Here is a 19,342-nt window from a genome sequence, read left to right as displayed (position 1 = left end):
TTAGTGCAGCAAAGAGGCCCCGGCACTGCCTCCAAGCCCTTTACAATAACAATATATGTCCCATTATGCACTTTCTATAAAAGGAGAGTCACAAAATGTTTAGGTGGCTTATTCAGGATACAAAGCAACATCAAAGTGGTAATTCTTATGTAATTCTTGGGGAAAGGAGCATATTTGACTGAATCATGAGGCCTCCCAACCATAAACTATGATACTTGGATTCAGCACTTTCAAATCTTTGAGCTGCTTGGTCTCTGACTCATGACTAATGAAATAAACTTCTTTTATCCTCTAAAACCCAAAGAGAAATGGGGTATATTTCAAGCCTATTTTAGGAGCGAGCCCATTGTGGAACAGATAAAAAGGTGGTGGTTCCCAGGAAACTTTTCATTATAAGCCTAACCAGGTAATTTTCTGGAGACATATATATGATATTAAAAATAGAAACTCCAAGGAAACAGAGACTGGCAGAATCACACCATGCAAAAAAGGGCTAGGTTAAACTCATACATCCCCATCAGCCCATGGGCTGCACATGAGGCAGGGCAAGGCTGCTGAGGTTTGGAAGAAGCTCTGTCACACACACTGGTGGATCCCAAAGCACAGATCACTCCAGCTTCATCCCTTCCCTCTTCATCAGCAGCACCCCAGTCTGCCGTTCACAGAGGTGAACTAGGGAAGGGCACAAAGTCCACTGCACACCTTCATAAGGTTTATGTTTATCTGAACATGGTTTCTATCATTGTTTTATAGTCTGGAGCATGTCAACAGGAGATAAAGATGACTGAGGAATTAAATTATCTGTAGTGCTGAGCAAGCCTTTTTCAGCTCACTGTGGTTTAAATTTGTCACCTGACATGATAAGGTAGAAGAGGTTATGTCACACTTCAGCTCAAGATGCAGCTGCCTGGGAAGGCCTAACACTCCTCATTAAAGGGGACAGTGCTTGACCCAGCACTGAGGTTAATGCTGAAGTATTCCCCTGGAGCCAGGAATGTGGGCCCTCATTACCATCACTCTCTGAATGTTGCTCTAAATATGGGCACCCTAATTGATAAACAGAATCAGTCTGTTTCACACCTCAGAGATAAGCAGCTAGAATTTGAGATGGCTATCCTTTGGTAGGCAAAGAGAAATTTTTTTTTCTTGTGTGCATTAGGTGTCGGCAGAACTTTAATAAATCTTCATGTGATGCCAATAGTTCACAGATAGAGCTGCAGTGCTTGAAGGAAATAGGTTATCATTTCCCACTGTGAGCTGCCAGTTCTGAGGAGTGTTTGATGCAAGTCTAAAGAAACTGCACACTCTGAATTCGAAAGGACCATTAACCAGGAAAAATTAACAAAATACTTAGAAATGACTGAGCTCAGCTGGCCAGTTTTCCAGCTGTTAATTCTCCATAAAGAGAAGGTTCTTTAAAAAAATCAAACATTCTCACCAATCTCACCATTCTCACCAATCTGGTTAATTAAAGAGAATGGTAAATGTTACCACATGTGGGGAAGGAATCCAAAACCAGTTTGGGTAAAAGAAAAAAAATTGCAATTATAACACAGTCTTTAATTTAAAGAAAAAAAATATTTAAGCATATGGTATAATATTTCATGAACCTGTGAGAGTAGCATAAATATATAATTGCACTAAACATGTATAAATATTGCACTAAACATAGTAAATAAAAATGAACTGTTAATGAAATAATTTTTTCCCTAAAAAATTTTGTCAGAATACTCAGCATATACACATATATATACATTTAGGGAGAGAGTGTAAGCACACTAGCCAAGTGTTGCAACTTGTAAGCCATATTAAGTTATTTATATGAGACTCACACTGATTAGTGCAGATTATCTAGGTACATCTGACTGTCCTGGTCCAGCAAGGATGTTGTCTGACTGTCCAAGCCAAGAGCAAATGAAACCTTAGGCACTGCCAAGACAAGATTTTCAGCACTGGATTCTCTTGGTAGCTGGCTGTCTCTAGAGGTGAAATTTGGAAATGAAATGTTAAAAAAAATGAAGCTTTGGTACAGGCAAACCATGGACACTCTGTTGAAAATCAAGTGACTGCCAGCCTGTTGATCCTATTGATTAATTATAAGCTCATGTATAAATTGAGTGCCCCTTTCCCTTAATGTCTTCAGAAGGACAATGGGAATACAGTAAAAAAAGCAACTGAAATTGGTTTATTTACAGGCATTGCCCTTAAACCTGACAGAATAAAAAGATAGGGTCTGGAGATCCTGTCACAAATCTGATATCTTCACATTATTACATCAGCTGGCTGTGCTCTGTAGTAGCCCACCATGGCTAGTGTTCATAAATAAGAAGTTGTGTTTTTAGAAGTTAATTTCTATTAAGATTATTTAAGTGATCTTATGATAACTTTCATAACTTGACACAGGACATGACCTACTGTTGAACTGTAAAAAAATAAGTCCTCCTTCTGACTGTACCCTCACACTGCCATGGCATCCTGCTGCTAATACTTACAGTGCTAAATCTAAGTTTAGGCTTGAAGAATTAGATCATACTTCCTTTTCCCTTTCATCACACTAGAAGGTGTGTCCTCATTACCTGACCACATGGTTAAATATCTCCTGGCTGTTCTCTTTCATCAGCAGGAAATTATGATCTCCTGGTATAATACACAATTATTTAAAAATTGTATTATCATAGCACCTAATGGTCTCTTGCACTTGGCACTGGACAAGCACGTTGCAAAGGCAAAGAAAATTGCCCAGATAATTTCCAATTCAGCTATGAATAAAGATACAATAGAGGGATACATCATGGAAAGCACAAACAAATGAGACTGGTTAATGTAAAACAGAAGATTGAAAAATGTTGCTTTGATGTGTTCTTCCACATTTCATTCTTCCAATAAATGTTAAAAATAGCTAAAATCCCTTAATTTCTTCCCTAATAATACTTTCCCAGGTGACCATATGCCACAGGGATGCTGCATGATCACAAATGGGAAAAATACCAAAGATCGTAAGGGGAATGAGTCATGAAGCAGCAAGACATGTTCTAAAAATATTTACAAACCCTTAGTTAAAAGAAAAAAAAAAAAGGCTGCTGCAAATAGCACTTCTTGGACAACAGGATTCTTTGTACGGACAAACAGCACATGTAACATAACAAATGGCAAGCTTTTCATGCAAGACCAGTTTTCAGAGAGCTTATGAATGTCTCTCTCCTGAATTTCTTCTTCAATTTCTGCTTAAACTACCCTGAGTCTTACATATGGAGAAGGAATAAGCTTAATCGGGGCAACTGTAAGCCTTTCATCAATTCAATTATCCAGTAAAGGGCTCACTCGTTGAACTCAGCCATAAAATGTTAGAGTCGCAGCGCTGCTCCTGTCTATCAGCTTGTGTCCCTGAATTCTTTGTACCCTTAGGGATGCTTTATCTTTTGAGAAATGTGACAGTCTGCCTTTGGAGACTGGCCTCGGCACAGCTCCATAACCAATATATTGACAGATATAAGGCAGCGTGGAAAGCAAAGCAGTTCATGACTTGTGTCTGTCAAGCTGCTTTCCTCTCCAGACACAGGACCTTTAAAAGTTATTACAGGCCCTTTCAAGCCATTACCTTACATTAATGACATCAGATTTATTTTTATAGGGATCTATGGATCGACAGCAGCATCACATGGTATCTCATTTCCCAGTACTTTTACTTTTTGGAAAATACAATTAAAATATTATCATAACTCTAAGCATACACAGGGCTTATCTTTAAAAGGTACCTTTGCTGTTGGAATAACAGGTTTAAAATGGGGAGAAGAATTCACGGGTACTGCCAGTATTTCTGACATTTTCTACTGAAATGTGACTTGATTGTTTCTATATGTAAACTTGAATTTGCAGTTTCTGTTCCCCCCATTTTGAAGAGGGAGGAAGGGAGACTGCTGTTTCAAAGTAAGTGAAAACCAATCACATCACCCCCAAGAATATAGTAATCTATAAAAATTAAATTCAAAAGAACACAGGACTAGCAGTGGGATATTAAAAGCATCCTCATGAGGTCAATCATAATTTCTGACTTTGCAGGACACAGAGATATGCAGCTGTATTGACATGAGTGCATCATGTTGGCAATAACACTGTACTAATTGTTCAATGCTGTGATTTCCTCCTTGTTTTACCTTACCTGTCACTGTTTCTGTGCCCCAGCACCCTGGTTAGGAGAACATGATGGTTCAGAGGCTCCTGAAAACCACTTTCATTTAAAATCAGGATTTCTGCAAAGATAATAGAAAACCACGTAATTAATTCTTATGTTGTTCTTTTCCTCCTTATTGCAATCCCTTCAAGATCGAACTGCCAAAATACCAAAGAACATAATATCCAAAGTTGATTTTCTGAAATTTTAGTTTGGAGGAAGCAACTGTCTTGAGGAGATACTGTATCTATATATATGACAATGTATTTTAATTTCCTGTCTTTAATCAAAGTCACCAGCCCAATGCTAACACAATGTACTTATTGGACCTTGAGATTTCTTGCCATTTTATGGCCTTTTAATCTTATGCTCTTGTATATGATATTTAAGAATGGTGCATCTTCAGAATGACATGATAAAAGCTTTCAGTCAGGAGCTGGGAGCACATTTAAGAAATGCACATTTTAAATCAGCCTTTAAAATCATTGGCAAATATTTCCTAGACAAAGTAGTAAATTCTCTGGTCTAATGTAGAACGAAATAGGGTTTTGGTACTGGGTTCCTGTCCTTTCTCTCAATGAAATAATCATGTGTCCAGGTAATGGTGGACTATATTGCTGTCAATATCACTTCCAAGTTATTAGGTCCAATCAATGCTGGATAAAAGGAAAAAGGGTGGTCAACAGGCAATCTGGCTTTCAGTTTAACACTCCCTTGAGGATTTTCATTATCCTTTCCTTTTCTGTTCTCAAGGTTAGCTCAAGCTAGACTATTTGTAGCTTCAGCTTCCTGGAGATAATGCACATCCACAATAGCCTTGCTCCTCCAACGTCAGAGTGCCCTTCCACCTGAGTAAGCAGAGTCCTGTCTTTTTTCTATTATTTGTGACCTTTTCCTGGGTTAAAAGGTGACTCCTGAAGCAGACAGGTTTCACTTCTTATGGTGATTGCAGTGCAAAAAGCACGCTTCTACCTTGTTAGAAGTGACATCACTGTACATTAAAGACATCATATCTCCTTTCATATTAAAATGCCTGTCAGTTCTGCTGCTCGCAGGCTGTAAATCTGCCACTGTATCCTGTGCTTGGGAGCTTTCATTATGAAAATATGGAAGATAAGCACTCAGCTTTACTGTCAAAGGGAAGAAGTAGTCTGGTAGTAATGAGGTTACTTTAAAAATAAATACACAATTCCTTAAACAGAGATTACTTGATGTGGGGCAATTTTTGAAAGCAATCTTTTTTATTTGAATTCCTAAAAAAATTCAAGCTTAAAATATAGCATGAGTAAAGCATGCATATAGAGTCCTGTAGAATTTATTAATGCATAGATAATGCACAGCACTTGTTCATGCAGTAAATCATTAGATTTTCCTTTGACTTTGGCCCTCCAGCCTTGACAGAAATGACATACTAGAATTTAACCTGTTTTCCATCTTTATATAATATAGATACAAAAAGACTTGTATGTTCTGCAAGACAGTGACAACACTCAGCTGTTGTGCACTTGACTGTAGAAAATACAGCCAGTAGAAAAATACCTCCTAAACAGAAAAGGAAAATATAAATAATTATTGATAATTTTCTCCCATGGCATCATTAGGATCTTAATAACACTTTCCTACTACATAAAGTTTTCATCCATTGATCTGAAAGCACTTAAGATATATCATTCTTGTTGTTTTACAGAGGAGAAGGTGAGACACAGAGAGGTGAGATGAGCTGTCTCAACATTTGAGAGCAGCTCAGCAGTAGAAGTGAGAACAGATTCTCCATCTCTAGACTAACCTGTCCTACACTTGACTTGCTCATTTCCAAATTTCAAACTGGAAATCTGCACTGTTTGTTGGTGCACCCTGATTATTCATGTGATTATTCATTTATTATTCATTGCTCAAGAAAGGGATACATTATCACAGATACTTCTTTATTATTTAAAAAAAAATTAAAATCTCCTTATCCATTTTGTGCAAAAATACTAATTCATTGTTATTCCTCATTTCCACTAGAATTGCTGAGGAAACTTCAGCATGTAAGCATAGCATGTGTATTTTCACATTTCATCTTCCAAATTATATCCTCCATTGTTGATACTCTGTTTGAGGAGCCAAAATAAGCAGTTTAACAGTTATTTACGGTGATGAAGCCTTTCACCTCCCAGGCATTGATTTTAATGTCCAAACCCTACATCCAGAGACAGGAATATATATTTAGGCTGTCCTGTGTGCATTATATGAAATCAATTGGTAATGTTAGTCCCAAGTGGAGAAGCAGGTGAAAGCCATGGGGGGAAAAATCCCAGATAAATGCAGAAATACATATATAAATACATAAATAAAAACAGAAAAAAAAAGAGAAAAAAAAAAAGGAAATAATTTGGATGAGGAAGGTGAATGCATAGGAAAAATGCAGTAGTTGAGGAGGTGACACAGTTGGGACATGGGCTGATGAGGCAAGGCCTGAGTATTGCACACGTCATGGAGGAAACCAAGAACGTGTCACTCAAAGGAGCTGGAAGTGCAATGAAACAAGAATCAAAGAAAAGCATGTGAACGCAGTGTGCTTCTTCACCTTCCACTTTCTCCTGGAAGCAGAGAGGATTTTGTTCCTCTTTGTAGCATGAAATCCTCTGCTATGGAGCAGAGCAGAGAGAGTAATGAGAGCTGTAGTTCTTTAACGATCCAAGTCATAAGGATTTATAACCCGTTTTACAGCAATGTTGCCAACACCTTCCTGGCCACAAAAGCCTGCAAGGACTGATCAGGCTTCTGTATCATCTCTCTTCTGCTCACAAGGGGCTTTTGAACCTTTGCAGTTCCACCGTCACAAGCCCTGTCTATGCTGAGTGCTTTTGTAGCATTCTCCACTGTTTCCATGCAGGCCCAGCAGCAGCAGCAAGAGTGGGATTTCTAATGCCAGCTGGTCTGGATGGCTACAGGCACTTTGTGCTACTGCCCTCTCCATTTTCCAGGTAAGATCAGGTGAGTGAGAAAAGATGGGTGTTGTTTTTTGCCCTAAAGCTCCTCCAATTCCTGGGAGTGGTGGAGCTGCACTGATGGCACAGATGGCAGTTTTGCCTGAAAGGTGTGAACCAGACTGTGGAACAGTGAGTCAGTTGCCCTGCATCATTCCCCTCTCCTAGAAGATAGCATTCCTCCAAACCTGTTATTGCAGATCTGGAAGAGTTAGTACCTAACCTTCAATATTGTTTTATGTAATTTTTACAGGAATATATTTTTTCTTGAAAAGTAGACAAGACTAAAGTATAGAGGAATATTTTCTGGCATGTGTGAACACCAGGGAATCAGATCTGAACAGTGTGTTGGAGGTTATACTACCTCAGAAACTGCAGGCCCCAGGGACTGGGTCACAGGCAGTCACACCAGATTGACAGATCTCTATTTATAGACAGAATCTTTATTTTCACTAGTGTACCCATTGAATTTATATTAAAAAGACAAGAGAGTTGTAAAATGTATTGTGTGAAAAATTAACTTTTGACTTAATATGGAACTTTATGCTATTTTTGTATGCCTAGCAAAACCGTTTATTTTATATAGATATAGCCTTCTAGTCTTCCCTTTTGATTCTACCCATTTTTTTTTGGTTATATTACAAAATAATTGCAATCTCCTTCATTCCCTTCACAAAATAACGACTTTTTAGTCAATAGCCAGAAATTTGGGCCTATTGGAAAATACCAGCTCACAAATGCTCTAGGAGTGGCCTAACATTGACATTAAATTACATTTTATTTTTAAAGAAATTCAGCTCTCCTGTTAGTAAATGGTGATGGTAACATAATCCCCATCATTCGACATGCTTAAGGTGGCTGAACACACTTCAACCTTCCTTTTTCACTGAAATTCAGGACAAGGTATGTATTGTTATTACCACACTACAAATCTGACTCATGTTTGCTTCATATCCCCAAGTCTGCATCAGAAGCATTTCTAGGGAGCTGGGAACCAATTTGCAGATGTTTTGCACCAGCAGGTCAGTTTAAAGTGACCACTTTAACCACTTTCTGTGCTTAAACTTGATAGTAGAGTTTTCCAACTGAAGTACTGAATCAGCTTCATCAAACTGGATGTGGGGAAGTTTACATGGAAATATCATCTGGAATTGATACTCCTGAAGCAAAAGATATGGAATGTGTTTTTACCCTGATGTGAATACTCTATGGAGTCTAAGCACAAAAAGCTTTGCTCCAGCTCCATCATATTTTAGAAAAAAATCTAGCTAAGTGGTGCAAAAAAGAAATCAAGTGGGTCTTCCAGCCTTTGCTTAATAGAAAGCACAAACCTGACATGATCTGTCACACTATATTTCAACTGGACAGAAAATAGGAGAGACAAACTTGTGGCAAAAGGTCATTGTGTCACTTATGCCATACAGGAGGAGATGAACATCCCAAGGAGGTGAGCACAGTGTGAGAAGTTGAAGATGACAGAATTTTGTTAGGCTCTTCTATCTAAAATCCATAGCTCAAACCCAATACTTTTTTGAGTAAGGTTCCATTAAAAAATACGTTAACTTTTTAGTTGAGAACATGGAAAGAAATCAGCAGTTCTGATGATCCTAGCACAGATGGGAAATAATGCTGGATAACTAAGCCTCTGTTTAAGGAGAAAAACATTGAAGTTTTACTGTATAGACAGACCATCATTCACATACTGAGAGGCTTGAACTCTCCCATCCAAATGCATGCAAAGTGGAACATCAGACTTCCTAATGCTCATGAAAAAGCCAGACCTTGGGAAGCCAAGCACTTCCAGGAACTTGGAGGGGGTTAAGTGAACTCTGAAAGCTTCTGAGGCTCTTCCTTTCCTTTTTAGGGAACTGAAAGTATAGGAAACAGAGAGAAAGCCTCAGGTTGAGTTCTTACATTATTCTCCCCAGCTCCCTGGAAGAGCTGCTGACAGCTCCTTGTCCACCAGGAAGTTTGCAGAGGAGGAAAAGGAGGAAGGTTCCAATACCTCCTTTCTTTCCCTTGCTTCTTCATGCACCTTTCAATTCATTAATGTCCTGTTCCTCACACCCAAAACATCAGAAGAAGACAGTTCTAAGAAGCATAAATCACAGTGAAAGAACATAGCTCCAGAAGGAAGGTTTTGACACCTCAGGTGTATTTTCAGTAACTTACAGAGGCATCCTAAGTAACAGAGGAGTAATTAGCAAAATTTCTGCTGCCTTCAGTGAGAGCAGAATTTTGTCTTCCACCTCTGAAACCCCAGAAATCCACTATCATATTTACTTCAGGGCCCTCAGGAAACCCTGTAATAGCAGTGTTAATCTTGAATTGCAGAGCTTCTCCACCTCAACCCTATTTCATGGAGGCTGATACCTCCTTCAACCTCCCCATTCTCAGAGGCTCTGAACAAGAAATGTTCCCCCAGATTTGGAACTTGATCTCGGCCTCTTACTTCATTGCATAATTTTAAAAAGTGCTTTTTTCCTTTTTTCCTAACCTAAGAAGGCACCAAAGTTAATTGTTAAAATCATGTGATATGCTGTGAATTGGGCTCGAATGGATTTGTCCTCTCTGACACAAGTTTCAGATGAGAACTGTTTAAAGATTAAGGCTTTTATTCTTCTACTGGGTGTAGCTGGGGATTGTTCAGGCTGAATTCAAAATGTGCCACAGACATTCTTTTGTCATCTGGATTGTTGTTGATCTGCACTTAACTTATATAAACGATGTGCAATTCACAGGAAAAGAAGAAACTGGACACTCCTTCTGACCCATTCTGTGTTCTGTAGCCATCTCACTCTGAAAATGCTTTTATTTCAAGTAGCTGGGAGAGAAAAACCTTCCTAACTTTGAAGTGGGTTTTACTGCATTGATAGGGGAGAGAGAGAGAGAGTGAGAATGAAATCCCATTTCATTTTTAAAGTTAACTGTAAAGTTTTAATTAGGTCCTCTGAACAAGGATTCTGTGATGCTTTATGTTTAAGAGTTAGCAATAGTACACGATCCACAGACTTCCATCTTAAAGTTCAGTTGACAAAGGCCAACACAACTCTTTACTTTGTAACTCTGTAACCATTTATGTTTGAGGTGAAGATGTTAATATGGAAATTTTGTGAGCTGGGAACGACTACGAACTCTATCATTGTAATTTATGACCTTTCATCTGAGGCCAAATGTAAAGGCAATTGCAATTGTTCTATATCTCAAGGCCAGCACATAGCAGATGTGTGAAATTTGGAGTGCTAGACATAAACTTTTATTACCAAATTATAAATAATTTCTATCACTTACAATGTTCACCTTTCAAGTTCATCTTGATTAAAACACAAGGGCAGCATCTCGCTGATTTCCCTGAGTTATACAGCTGAAAAAGCTCTACCATGGTACACTAGGAAAAGATAAAGCAATGCAGAATTTAAAACAATCTACTGAGAGCCAGCTAGGCAACATTTCAGATCAAAATACTTTTTCATCTAGAGGACAAACAAAAGATAATCATTAGCCAATGACATCTGAATTCTATTTTCACTCTTGGAGATTTTGAATCCTTAAGGAGTCAATTTAAGGCTGATTTACCTTTAGGAACAGCACAAGAGACTGCTTTGAGACCTCTGGCAAACCAAGGAAAATGAGCCAAGATTTGGGTTCATGACTTGATCTCAGAGTATGGAAGAAGGGAGCTAAGGATACAGAACTCGCCAATCTCAATGCCCACGGTTCAGCTCTGATGTGTTTGAGGTTCACAGGCTGTGAAGCAGGAAAGCACAAGGATTTTGTTGACTGACAGCAGACAATCAAAGTATCCACACACACAAAAACTGTAATTAAGTATAAGCCTCAGCTAGCTAGAAAGCAGCCTATTGAGCAGAAGGCAAAACAGCTCATCAGTTTCTGATGGCTCGGGGAAAAAAATACAAGCTCTGAAGGCAAGCTTGTAAGAAATAAAACAAAGAGGAATGCTCACAAAAAACAAAGTGTCCCTGGTTGGATTTGCAAAATTGCCATGCAAATTTACCAGCCCAGACATGAAAGTTTTATTTGCTCAATCTTTATACTGGAGATTGATAACAATGAAAACAGGAATATTCCCTTATCAAAGCATTATTCACTGAAGCCAGGAAGCCAAATAAAACTTTGCAAGTCTGCTCCCTGGAGTAACTATTTTATGTTCCTTTTCTGCTTCAAATACTAGATATAATCAAGCACAGTTGGATGCTCCTGATTAACATGATGGTTGCCTGGAAACACAGGCACAGTGTGGCCAAACTTCCCTGTCCCTGCCTGCGCTTGAACTCTGGGCCAGGCAGGTGAATAAGGTCAGGTTTGCAGCTCTTGCCTCTTAAAAGCCTTTTAGTCTAAGCATTGGAGAAAAAATTGTTACTGGACACGTGTTCAAAAAGAGAAGACAAACAACTGTAGAAAGAAGCGAGAATACAAATCTGTGTTCTGAAAAGCCACGGTACATTTTCTTTGTATCATGAGAATTGAGAGGTTTGACAAGATACTAAATCAATACCGGACAGATAAAAAACCCAACAAAACAAAACAGTCCAGAAGCTTTCACAGATGATTAACTCTTGTCACAGTACTAAATTCTAAAAAGAAAAAAAAAAAAAAAAGGAAAAAAGAAGTATTTTTCCAGACATGAGGGGATAGCTGGGGGGAAGGAGGAAAAACAAGTGAGATGATAAGGAGAAGAGCAGAAGGTGAGTTCAGTTTCTTCTTGTGCCAAATTACTTAAAAAAAAATCTCTTACGTTTCTATGTTCACTGATTGCTCTGTGAAATGACCTTCAGCACTTTCCTGTCTGGTCCTGGGCAGGACACCTGTGAGGTGCTCACCGTGTTTCCTATAGGGACAAGATCATTTGGGAATGAACAGGGTCCCATTGGAGCAGAATACAACAATGAGTACAGTATTGGACATCAGGAAGAATTCCTTCACAGAAAGGGTGATTGCAATGGGCTGCTCAGGAGGTGCCAGCATCCCTGGAGGTGTTTGAGGAGAGCCTGGATGGGGCCCTGGTGGATGGCCTGTCTGGCTGACAGGGTGCTGCTGCCTGATAGCTTGGACTCCATGTCTCCGATGGTTTCCCAGCTTAACTGATCCTGTGGCGTTTTTTCCCCACATTACATCCTGTAAGATTTTTCCCACAAGACATCCTGTAACATTTCTCTCCGATGGGGTGAGTGCGGGCCCGGCCCGGGCTGCCGGGGGGCCGCGCTCTCCCGCCGCCACCTCCCCCGGGGACCGGGGACCGGGGCCGGGCTGCAACGCGCGGGTTCCGCGCGGGAGGAGCGGCTCCAGACGGGGGTGTGGTGCGGGAAGGGGACGCAGCCGTGGGGCGGCGGCATGGCCGGTGGCGGTGGGTGTTGGTGGGGAAGCGGTGCGGATCCCTGGATTCACGGCCGGAGCTGCCCGCTCCCATTTGCCCCGGGAAGCAGCGCAACGGAGCGGGCAGCGTGCGGCGTTTCCTGCCTTGGGCTCCAGAACAAAGCGCTGTTAGCGCTCGCTCGGCTCCCGCTCCGAGAGGGGCTCGCACCAAACTGGGTGCGCCTGCCGCGGTTACACATCACAGCATCTTTGCTCTGGGATTTAATTACAAACCTTAACTGAGTCTGCTTTGTTATCTGAATTTAAATTTATGTTTTTCTTCTGTTTAAATTTATGCTTCTGTTTGTGAGCTGAGGTCACGCAGACTTCCGTGTATATAGCATGGCTGTGCTGCTCCCTCCTCCCCATAAGACATGAAACACCTATTTATGGCTTAGCCCTCTAAAAGCATTTTAGCAAAAGGTTTTAGGGATGGTGAGACCTTTGGCACTGTTGAAATTTAAAAGATGCAGGGTGTGGCAAACAAGGATTCTTAGTAATACTTTCAGAAGTAATAAAAATGCCAAAGGGAAAGTTGAATGCAAGTGGCTTTAGGAGCTCTGTCTCCCCACCTCAACCTCAAAAGTTTTGCTTTCATTTCCTTCAGTATTTTCTCCTACTGAAAGTATTACAAATCAGGGGTCTGCCTGTGTGTACAGAGTATTTAAAACAATGTGGAGGCACGTCTCTTATCCTAATGTTCTCTCTTCACTTCTCAGCTTACCAGAGGAGATCAAGATGAGTCTACGGAAGCAGACCCCCAGTGACTTCCTAAAACAGATCATTGGAAGGCCAGTTGTTGTGAAATTAAACTCTGGAGTTGATTATCGAGGTAAGTTCTCCATCTGTCTCTTACAGTAAAGTAGTTTGTTGAGGAGGCTGGAATAGATGCATTGATTTGGAAAAGAAAAACAGTGTGATCCAGAATCATGGAGTATGAGAATATAGATCTCAGAATGATGACAGTAAAAATAGAAAATCAGCTCTAGAGAAAGTGATAAAAAGCTGGGGGTAAAACAGTGGGTTTAGATATTAAAATTACTGATCTAAATCATTAATGTCCTTGGTCAGAGGTGATTAAATTGGATGATTCTGAGTTTCTAAACTGATACTTGAAAATACTGTCTGGAATTACAACTCCTGAAATGGCCAGAAACACCCCTTGTTGGAGCTAGACTTTCCTTCACCTTTTTGTTCTCTATTTAGGTGATACAGATCTTGATCCAGAAAAGCTTCAGAGTAAACTCTGCTGTCAGTCATAATAGAATTCTTACACAATGAAAAGCATTCTTGACATTCTTGGTTAAACAACTGCCTAGATCTGTGTTGGATCAAGGCTCACAGAGATACAAGAAAAAGTTTAGTGTAGCTTTTATCAAGTCTGTCAGTATACCTTAATGTATATAGGATTATAGATTTCTTTTTAACCAGTAAATTAAACTTCTCTGTGCAGTGAAATGTCCTGGTCCTGCTCCCATTAGGATAACAGTATCAACCTGACCAATTTTTTAGCAGTATCCAAACTCAGTCAAAACTAATAATGTATTTTCTGCTGTGCTCAATTAAGAAATTTTATTCTGTACTGACTTAAACATTATGGTTCTGCAACAGCCCCCTTCTTCAGAGAGATTTACTTCAAGTGGCTCTAGCTTGGCACTTGTGGGAGGAGACTTGTTTGTGCTGTGACAAGGAATCTTTGTGCTAGGACAGTTTTAAATTGTTGTTGTTCACTGACAGAGCAGGCAGTGGCTTCTTAAGTCTTCCTGTTTCTCTGCAGTGTCGCTCAGCTCACAAAATTTGCAGTCTCTCATTTCTTTGAGAGCCACATTGTTTGGGCACTTCAGGTGGGGTTGGGGGCTTAAGAAGTTTGTTGCCTCTCTGTACATTCTTCAGTGTAGGAGAATGTAGAGAGAGCTCATTAAAATCAAAGCAAGTCCTCATTTACCTGAGGGTACACACAAGGCAGGGCCAAACCAGATTTGGGTTTTGCTGCACTTCCTATTTTCATTGAGACCATTGCTGCCTCTCCCTTAATAAGATCCATTTGTAAATGCTGTAGGTGAACCACTCAACTTACCCCTCAGCAGAGCTGTTTTAACATGCCTGCAGTCTGACACCACATTAATTGAACAAGAGTTCCCTGAGCACCCTTATTTGTCACTGGATTTTCCCCCGCCTTCCCTTCCTTATTTCCCTGTACTCCTTTGATCTTGTGACAGAAAATCCGTGTAGTGTTTTTGTTTGAAAAATACACACTTAGTTTGTTTTCTGCAGAAATGTGACCAGCATTTGTAAAAGCCAGACATTTACAAAACTGAGTTGTATGTAGCTCAGGTAAATCCACATGGTCTGGTTTTAATTTTGTACAAACATATTTTTGTTTTCTGTTGCTATATGGATACCTCAGGATTACTAGAGTGGAAAAGAATCCTGACTTTGGTTTAGGTCTTTTTGGTGCATTTAGTGGCACTTTGTGAGCAGTTTTTCTTTGTGGAAACAGAGGAGAGAAAAACAGGAAAATAATAATCTTTAAGCCATGACAAATTAGCAGAAGAAGTTGAATTCCTGATTATTAACTAGAAGATCCTGCAGTAACACTTCTGAAAAATGAGAATGTGTCCTTAGTTTTCTCCATCTTCCTAAGAACAGCCAATTTACTATATTTCAAGTTTTACTGCTAGGTAAATAGCTAGGTGTTTTTCAAACAGAGGAAAAAGATATTTAAGTAGTATTGTCTGTGCAGGATAAAGTCAGGAAGACCCACATGCAAGAGGAAGATAAAACAACTTGTAAAAAGCTGTATTACCTCTGTGCTACTAAAATGTGTATATTCCTGTAAGATTTTTCCCACAAGACATCCTGTAACATTTCTCTCCGATGGGGCGTTATTTTGTGCGGAACCCCACGGAAGCCATAAACCCCGCTATCCCCGTGAAGGGGCCGGGCTCAGCCCCGCGGCTCGGGCGCGTCCCCTGAGGGCCGCGGGCCCGCCCCGCGTTCGGGCCCTGCGAAAAAAAAATCTAATATTGCAAATGACAGATTTTTTTTTCTTTAATTGCATTATCAAAACATTGTAATTTTATTTTTGTGGGAAGATTTCAGTGGCCTTTGCTGAAAAATGTGTAGAATTTTGTTGACATCAAAACAGAGGCTTGCAGACAGTGTTCTTCTAGCTCTGTAAGCATGAAGACAAATATGTGTATGCTGTCCTGTATTAAAAGGGTTGTTTTTCAGCTACATCCTTCACAAGTTTTGTGACAACTCAGTTTGCATAGCTTTGTCCTTAGGTTATTCAGTTACACTTAATGCCCCAGGTATTTTTTGGTGTGTGCTTAAAACAGAAGTGAGAAGGGTCAGCTTGAACTTTCAAAATGGAAATTGTCCATCTTTTGAATTAATGCCTTAATAACTTCTTTTTTTTACTCCCACAACTCTTACACCAACTGATAACATTGCTACCAGAGTGCCTGGGATTCCTTTCTCCAGCTGAATTCTTTGAAGACATCTGTCCATGCTTATGTTTTTAGTTTGTTATAAGGATACAGGGTGGGCTTTTTTCCTGTACTATTCAAACACAGTGCATTTTTGTTTATTTTAAAATAAGTTCAAGCTGATTCTCTTTTAAACTGCCACTGTTTTCAGGTGTCCTGGCTTGCCTGGATGGATATATGAACATAGCTCTGGAGCAGACTGAGGAGTATGTAAATGGACAGTTAAAGAACAAGTATGGAGATGCATTTATCCGAGGAAATAATGGTAATTCCTACTCCTTCTCTTACTGCACATTAGAAAATTGTGTTTTGATATTATGAATTTGAGGGGTGGCTGAGGTGCAAGTAAGCTGCCTCTAAGCCTAAAACTAATATTCTTTCTTTGAAGTCTTTACAATATTTGCTTTTTACAGTTTCACTTTCCAGGGTCCCTGCTTTTCTGCATTCCTGTGGTCCTTTTTTCCTCTGAACCTGAAGTTCATTTAGAGAAGCATGCTCTTTTCTAGCCTGATTGGAGCTTATTTTCTACTGTTTGACCGGCTTACTCTTTTGCACTTACTGCTTGCCAAGATGGCCTCTGCACCATAAGGGTTTGTGTTTTAGGCAAGCTACTGCATGAATTTATGCTACAGTGCAAATATTACAGTGACACTGCTTTCTGGTGAAGCAGTTTTCCAGGACTGAATGAATGCTTATCCTTACTCCTGGAGGCTATTTTCATCTTTTGAGTAAAGATTTTACCACCAGTCAAAAAAATCGCTCATGCTTTAATATCGAGCCTTTAAATATCCAAGTGCAGTAGGTGGATTTTAGTGCACTTCAAGGACAATCCCAGGCTCCTGAAATGACTCTCTGGTATCAGGCTGTAATAGCAGTACATGCCAGGGAGAAGAGTATCTAAAAATAGAAAAGGTTCACAAGTCGGAGGTGAAGAGACTTGTAGAGAAGGTAAATGTAGCAGAGTTTGACCAAGTTGCTTGTGAAGAAAATGGAGCTCAGCAAAGAGGGATGGAATAAAAAGACACAAGGACCAAACCCCATGTTAGAGAAAGAGTCGAGGAGAATGTGGCACCAGTGTAAAAGAGCATTTTGGGTGGAGAAATAATCGTTGAAATGAGGCCAACCCTTGCTTTTTGCAAGGCATTTGGACTGTTATGCTAAGGACTGGAGTGACATTTCAGCTGGAGAATCAATTAAGGAAATGATCTGTTATGAAAGTTAAAACAAGGGGATGAGAGGCAGAAGGCTCAAGAACAGGCTGAACAGAGAACTGAAGACGTGGCAGGTTTAGGAGCACAGTATCATTTTATGTTGTGACTGGATCTGTTCTGGGGATATCATCAGCCAAGCAGGAGGAAGATGTCTCTTCCTTCATAACTAATTATTAGCTTTGCCTTAAGTGCTTGGGATTTCCAGCTTTTATTGAAAGATCACAGCATTAGTGTCTGACACCTGTAATTCTGCTGCTGAGGAACTCTCTCATGCTCCCCTCAGTAATACTGCAAGCCTTTGTTCCTGCTATGTTCAGCCTACATCTGCTGGAGCATAGTTGGGCTATGAATAAAATAAATACTGAACCAAAGTAATACATAATGTTTAGAGCTAATGGCATTTTTTGAAACTTGGACTTAAAGGTTGCCTGGCTTTGTTCATGCTGAATGGGATCTCTTACAGTGTCAATTTATATGCCATGGAAATAAGATGTTTTAAATAAAAAGGCTTCTGCATGTTATTTACCAGGGCCCTCTTCTGTGTGCCTCTTTCTCTTTTCCACAGTGTTGTACATAAGCACCCAGAAGAGGAGGATGTGAAGATGCCAGAAGGAGGCTGTTTTTTTTGTACTTGTGAGCCTCTTTGAAGTGATGAGCCTTATTTGATTTGTAGTTCAAAATCCACAGGTGAAATACACAAGTGTTTAAGTATTTTTTTTAAATAAATGTAAATGTGAGTGTAAACTGCCTGAATGCTTTTGTTTCAAAGCATTGCTTTGTTCCATTGTACAAAAGAAAAATAAAAAGGAAGCTTGTAATAGTGCTGCAAGACTAATTTGAAGCAACAGCTCATTTAATTATGCTAACAGTTACAAAAAGTACTGATTGAAAGGTAAGCAGGCATGGAGTAATTGCAAATCAGAGCTCCGTATTGATGGCAGAACAATAGTTTAAGTGATGGTGGGAAGGGAAATGCTAATGGTTTGGTGACAATGACCTGTGCCTTTTGGAAAACACAGGGTCAGCTTTAAATGCCAGGCTAGTAAGAGTCATCGGCTAAAAAGTTCAGCTGTCCAAAAAATCTTGAATTGTGGATTGAATCAAGGGATGTAACAGTGACACTTCAACAGTTAGGGGTGGGGAAGGAATTGAATCAAACGGAAGAAAAGCCTTAAGGGTGAAAAGAAAGCTCTGTGCCAGCTGAGGAAGTCAGTCAGAGGTGAAGAGCTCTCAGTTGGTATGTCAGTACAGCCTAGTAGCTACTTCACCTCCTGCCTGTGTGCCCCCCACCCTTCCTCTGCTTGGGGTGACCTTTTTCTTGTGCTTCTCTACCAAACACAATGGACTTCTTCAGCAAAAAGCAATTTTAACTAATACCTAAATCTACTCCTGAAAATACACTAGGAACCCGAAAGCTTTTATAAACATGCCACATGTGTTCTCTCCAGCCAGTTCCTTCTTTGTCCCATCCATTCCCCCCACAACCTGGTACCATCTCTAGATTCCCTTTGTCCATCCAGAAATGAGAAGAAGTGCATTGGAGTATGGGGTATGCATCAGGGAGGGGGAACCTGTGAGCCCACAGCAGAGAGGAAACTTTTTGTTCCCAGAGGGAACTGTTTGTGTGTATTTTGCAACAATGCTCCCCAATAATCAAAGCACACTGAATAAAAGCAGCTCAATTTTACATGGATACTTATTCTAATTTATAAAGTGTATCTTCTTTTATATGCAGTCAGCCAAGAAGAAACCCAAACCAACTCTGAAAATTCAGATTCACTTCTTCACCTGAGTGTTCCTGCACTTAACATCACACACGCAGAATGTTTTCTTGTTCTTCATGATGAAGTTATAAGTTAGGGTAATGTACCTCATGGTGAGGCTATTGAGCCAATTTTTTACATGAGCTTTCTGAAGCCTGGCTTTATTCTTTGGACAGTTTATAATGCCTCCAGGAACAAACATGCTTCTAGTTCTGGATGGATTAACACAAGACAACTGTGTGAATATAGCATTGTCCCATTCTTCCCAAGTACCAGTAGCTCTGATGCAAGCAGGAAATAGTAACATTCCAGTTATCAAAGGGAGAGAATGTGAACTGCAAATTTTAATTTTACTGTTTTT

At 39.9% G+C, this 19,342-nt stretch overlaps 1 protein-coding gene across 2 annotated transcripts; it reads left to right on the top strand.

The window, feature by feature from the left end:
* The first annotated feature begins 12,411 nt into the window (after nucleotides 1–12,411).
* Nucleotides 12,412–18,053, top strand: LSM6 (LSM6 homolog, U6 small nuclear RNA and mRNA degradation associated). Of its 2 annotated transcripts, none has more exons than XM_039710745.1 (4): nucleotides 12,412–12,508; nucleotides 13,236–13,348; nucleotides 16,159–16,272; nucleotides 17,784–18,053. In XM_039710745.1, exons 2-4 carry the CDS (start codon nucleotides 13,255–13,257, stop codon nucleotides 17,816–17,818), a joined length of 243 nt encoding a protein of 80 aa, XP_039566679.1. In that variant the 5' UTR covers nucleotides 12,412–12,508; nucleotides 13,236–13,254; the 3' UTR covers nucleotides 17,819–18,053. The 2 variants fall into 2 exon arrangements, with proteins under 2 accessions (XP_039566679.1, XP_039566678.1); XM_039710744.1 differs by lacking the exon at nucleotides 12,412–12,508 and adding an exon at nucleotides 12,590–12,693.
* The last annotated feature ends 1,289 nt before the right edge of the window (nucleotides 18,054–19,342 follow it).

Source organism: Passer montanus, unplaced genomic scaffold (genome assembly GCF_014805655.1).
Source record: "Passer montanus isolate IOZ18808 unplaced genomic scaffold, ASM1480565v1 scaffold23, whole genome shotgun sequence".
In the NCBI taxonomy this organism is placed as follows: Eukaryota; Metazoa; Chordata; class Aves; order Passeriformes; family Passeridae; genus Passer; species Passer montanus.
This window is presented reverse-complemented; position numbering and strand designations above follow the sequence as displayed.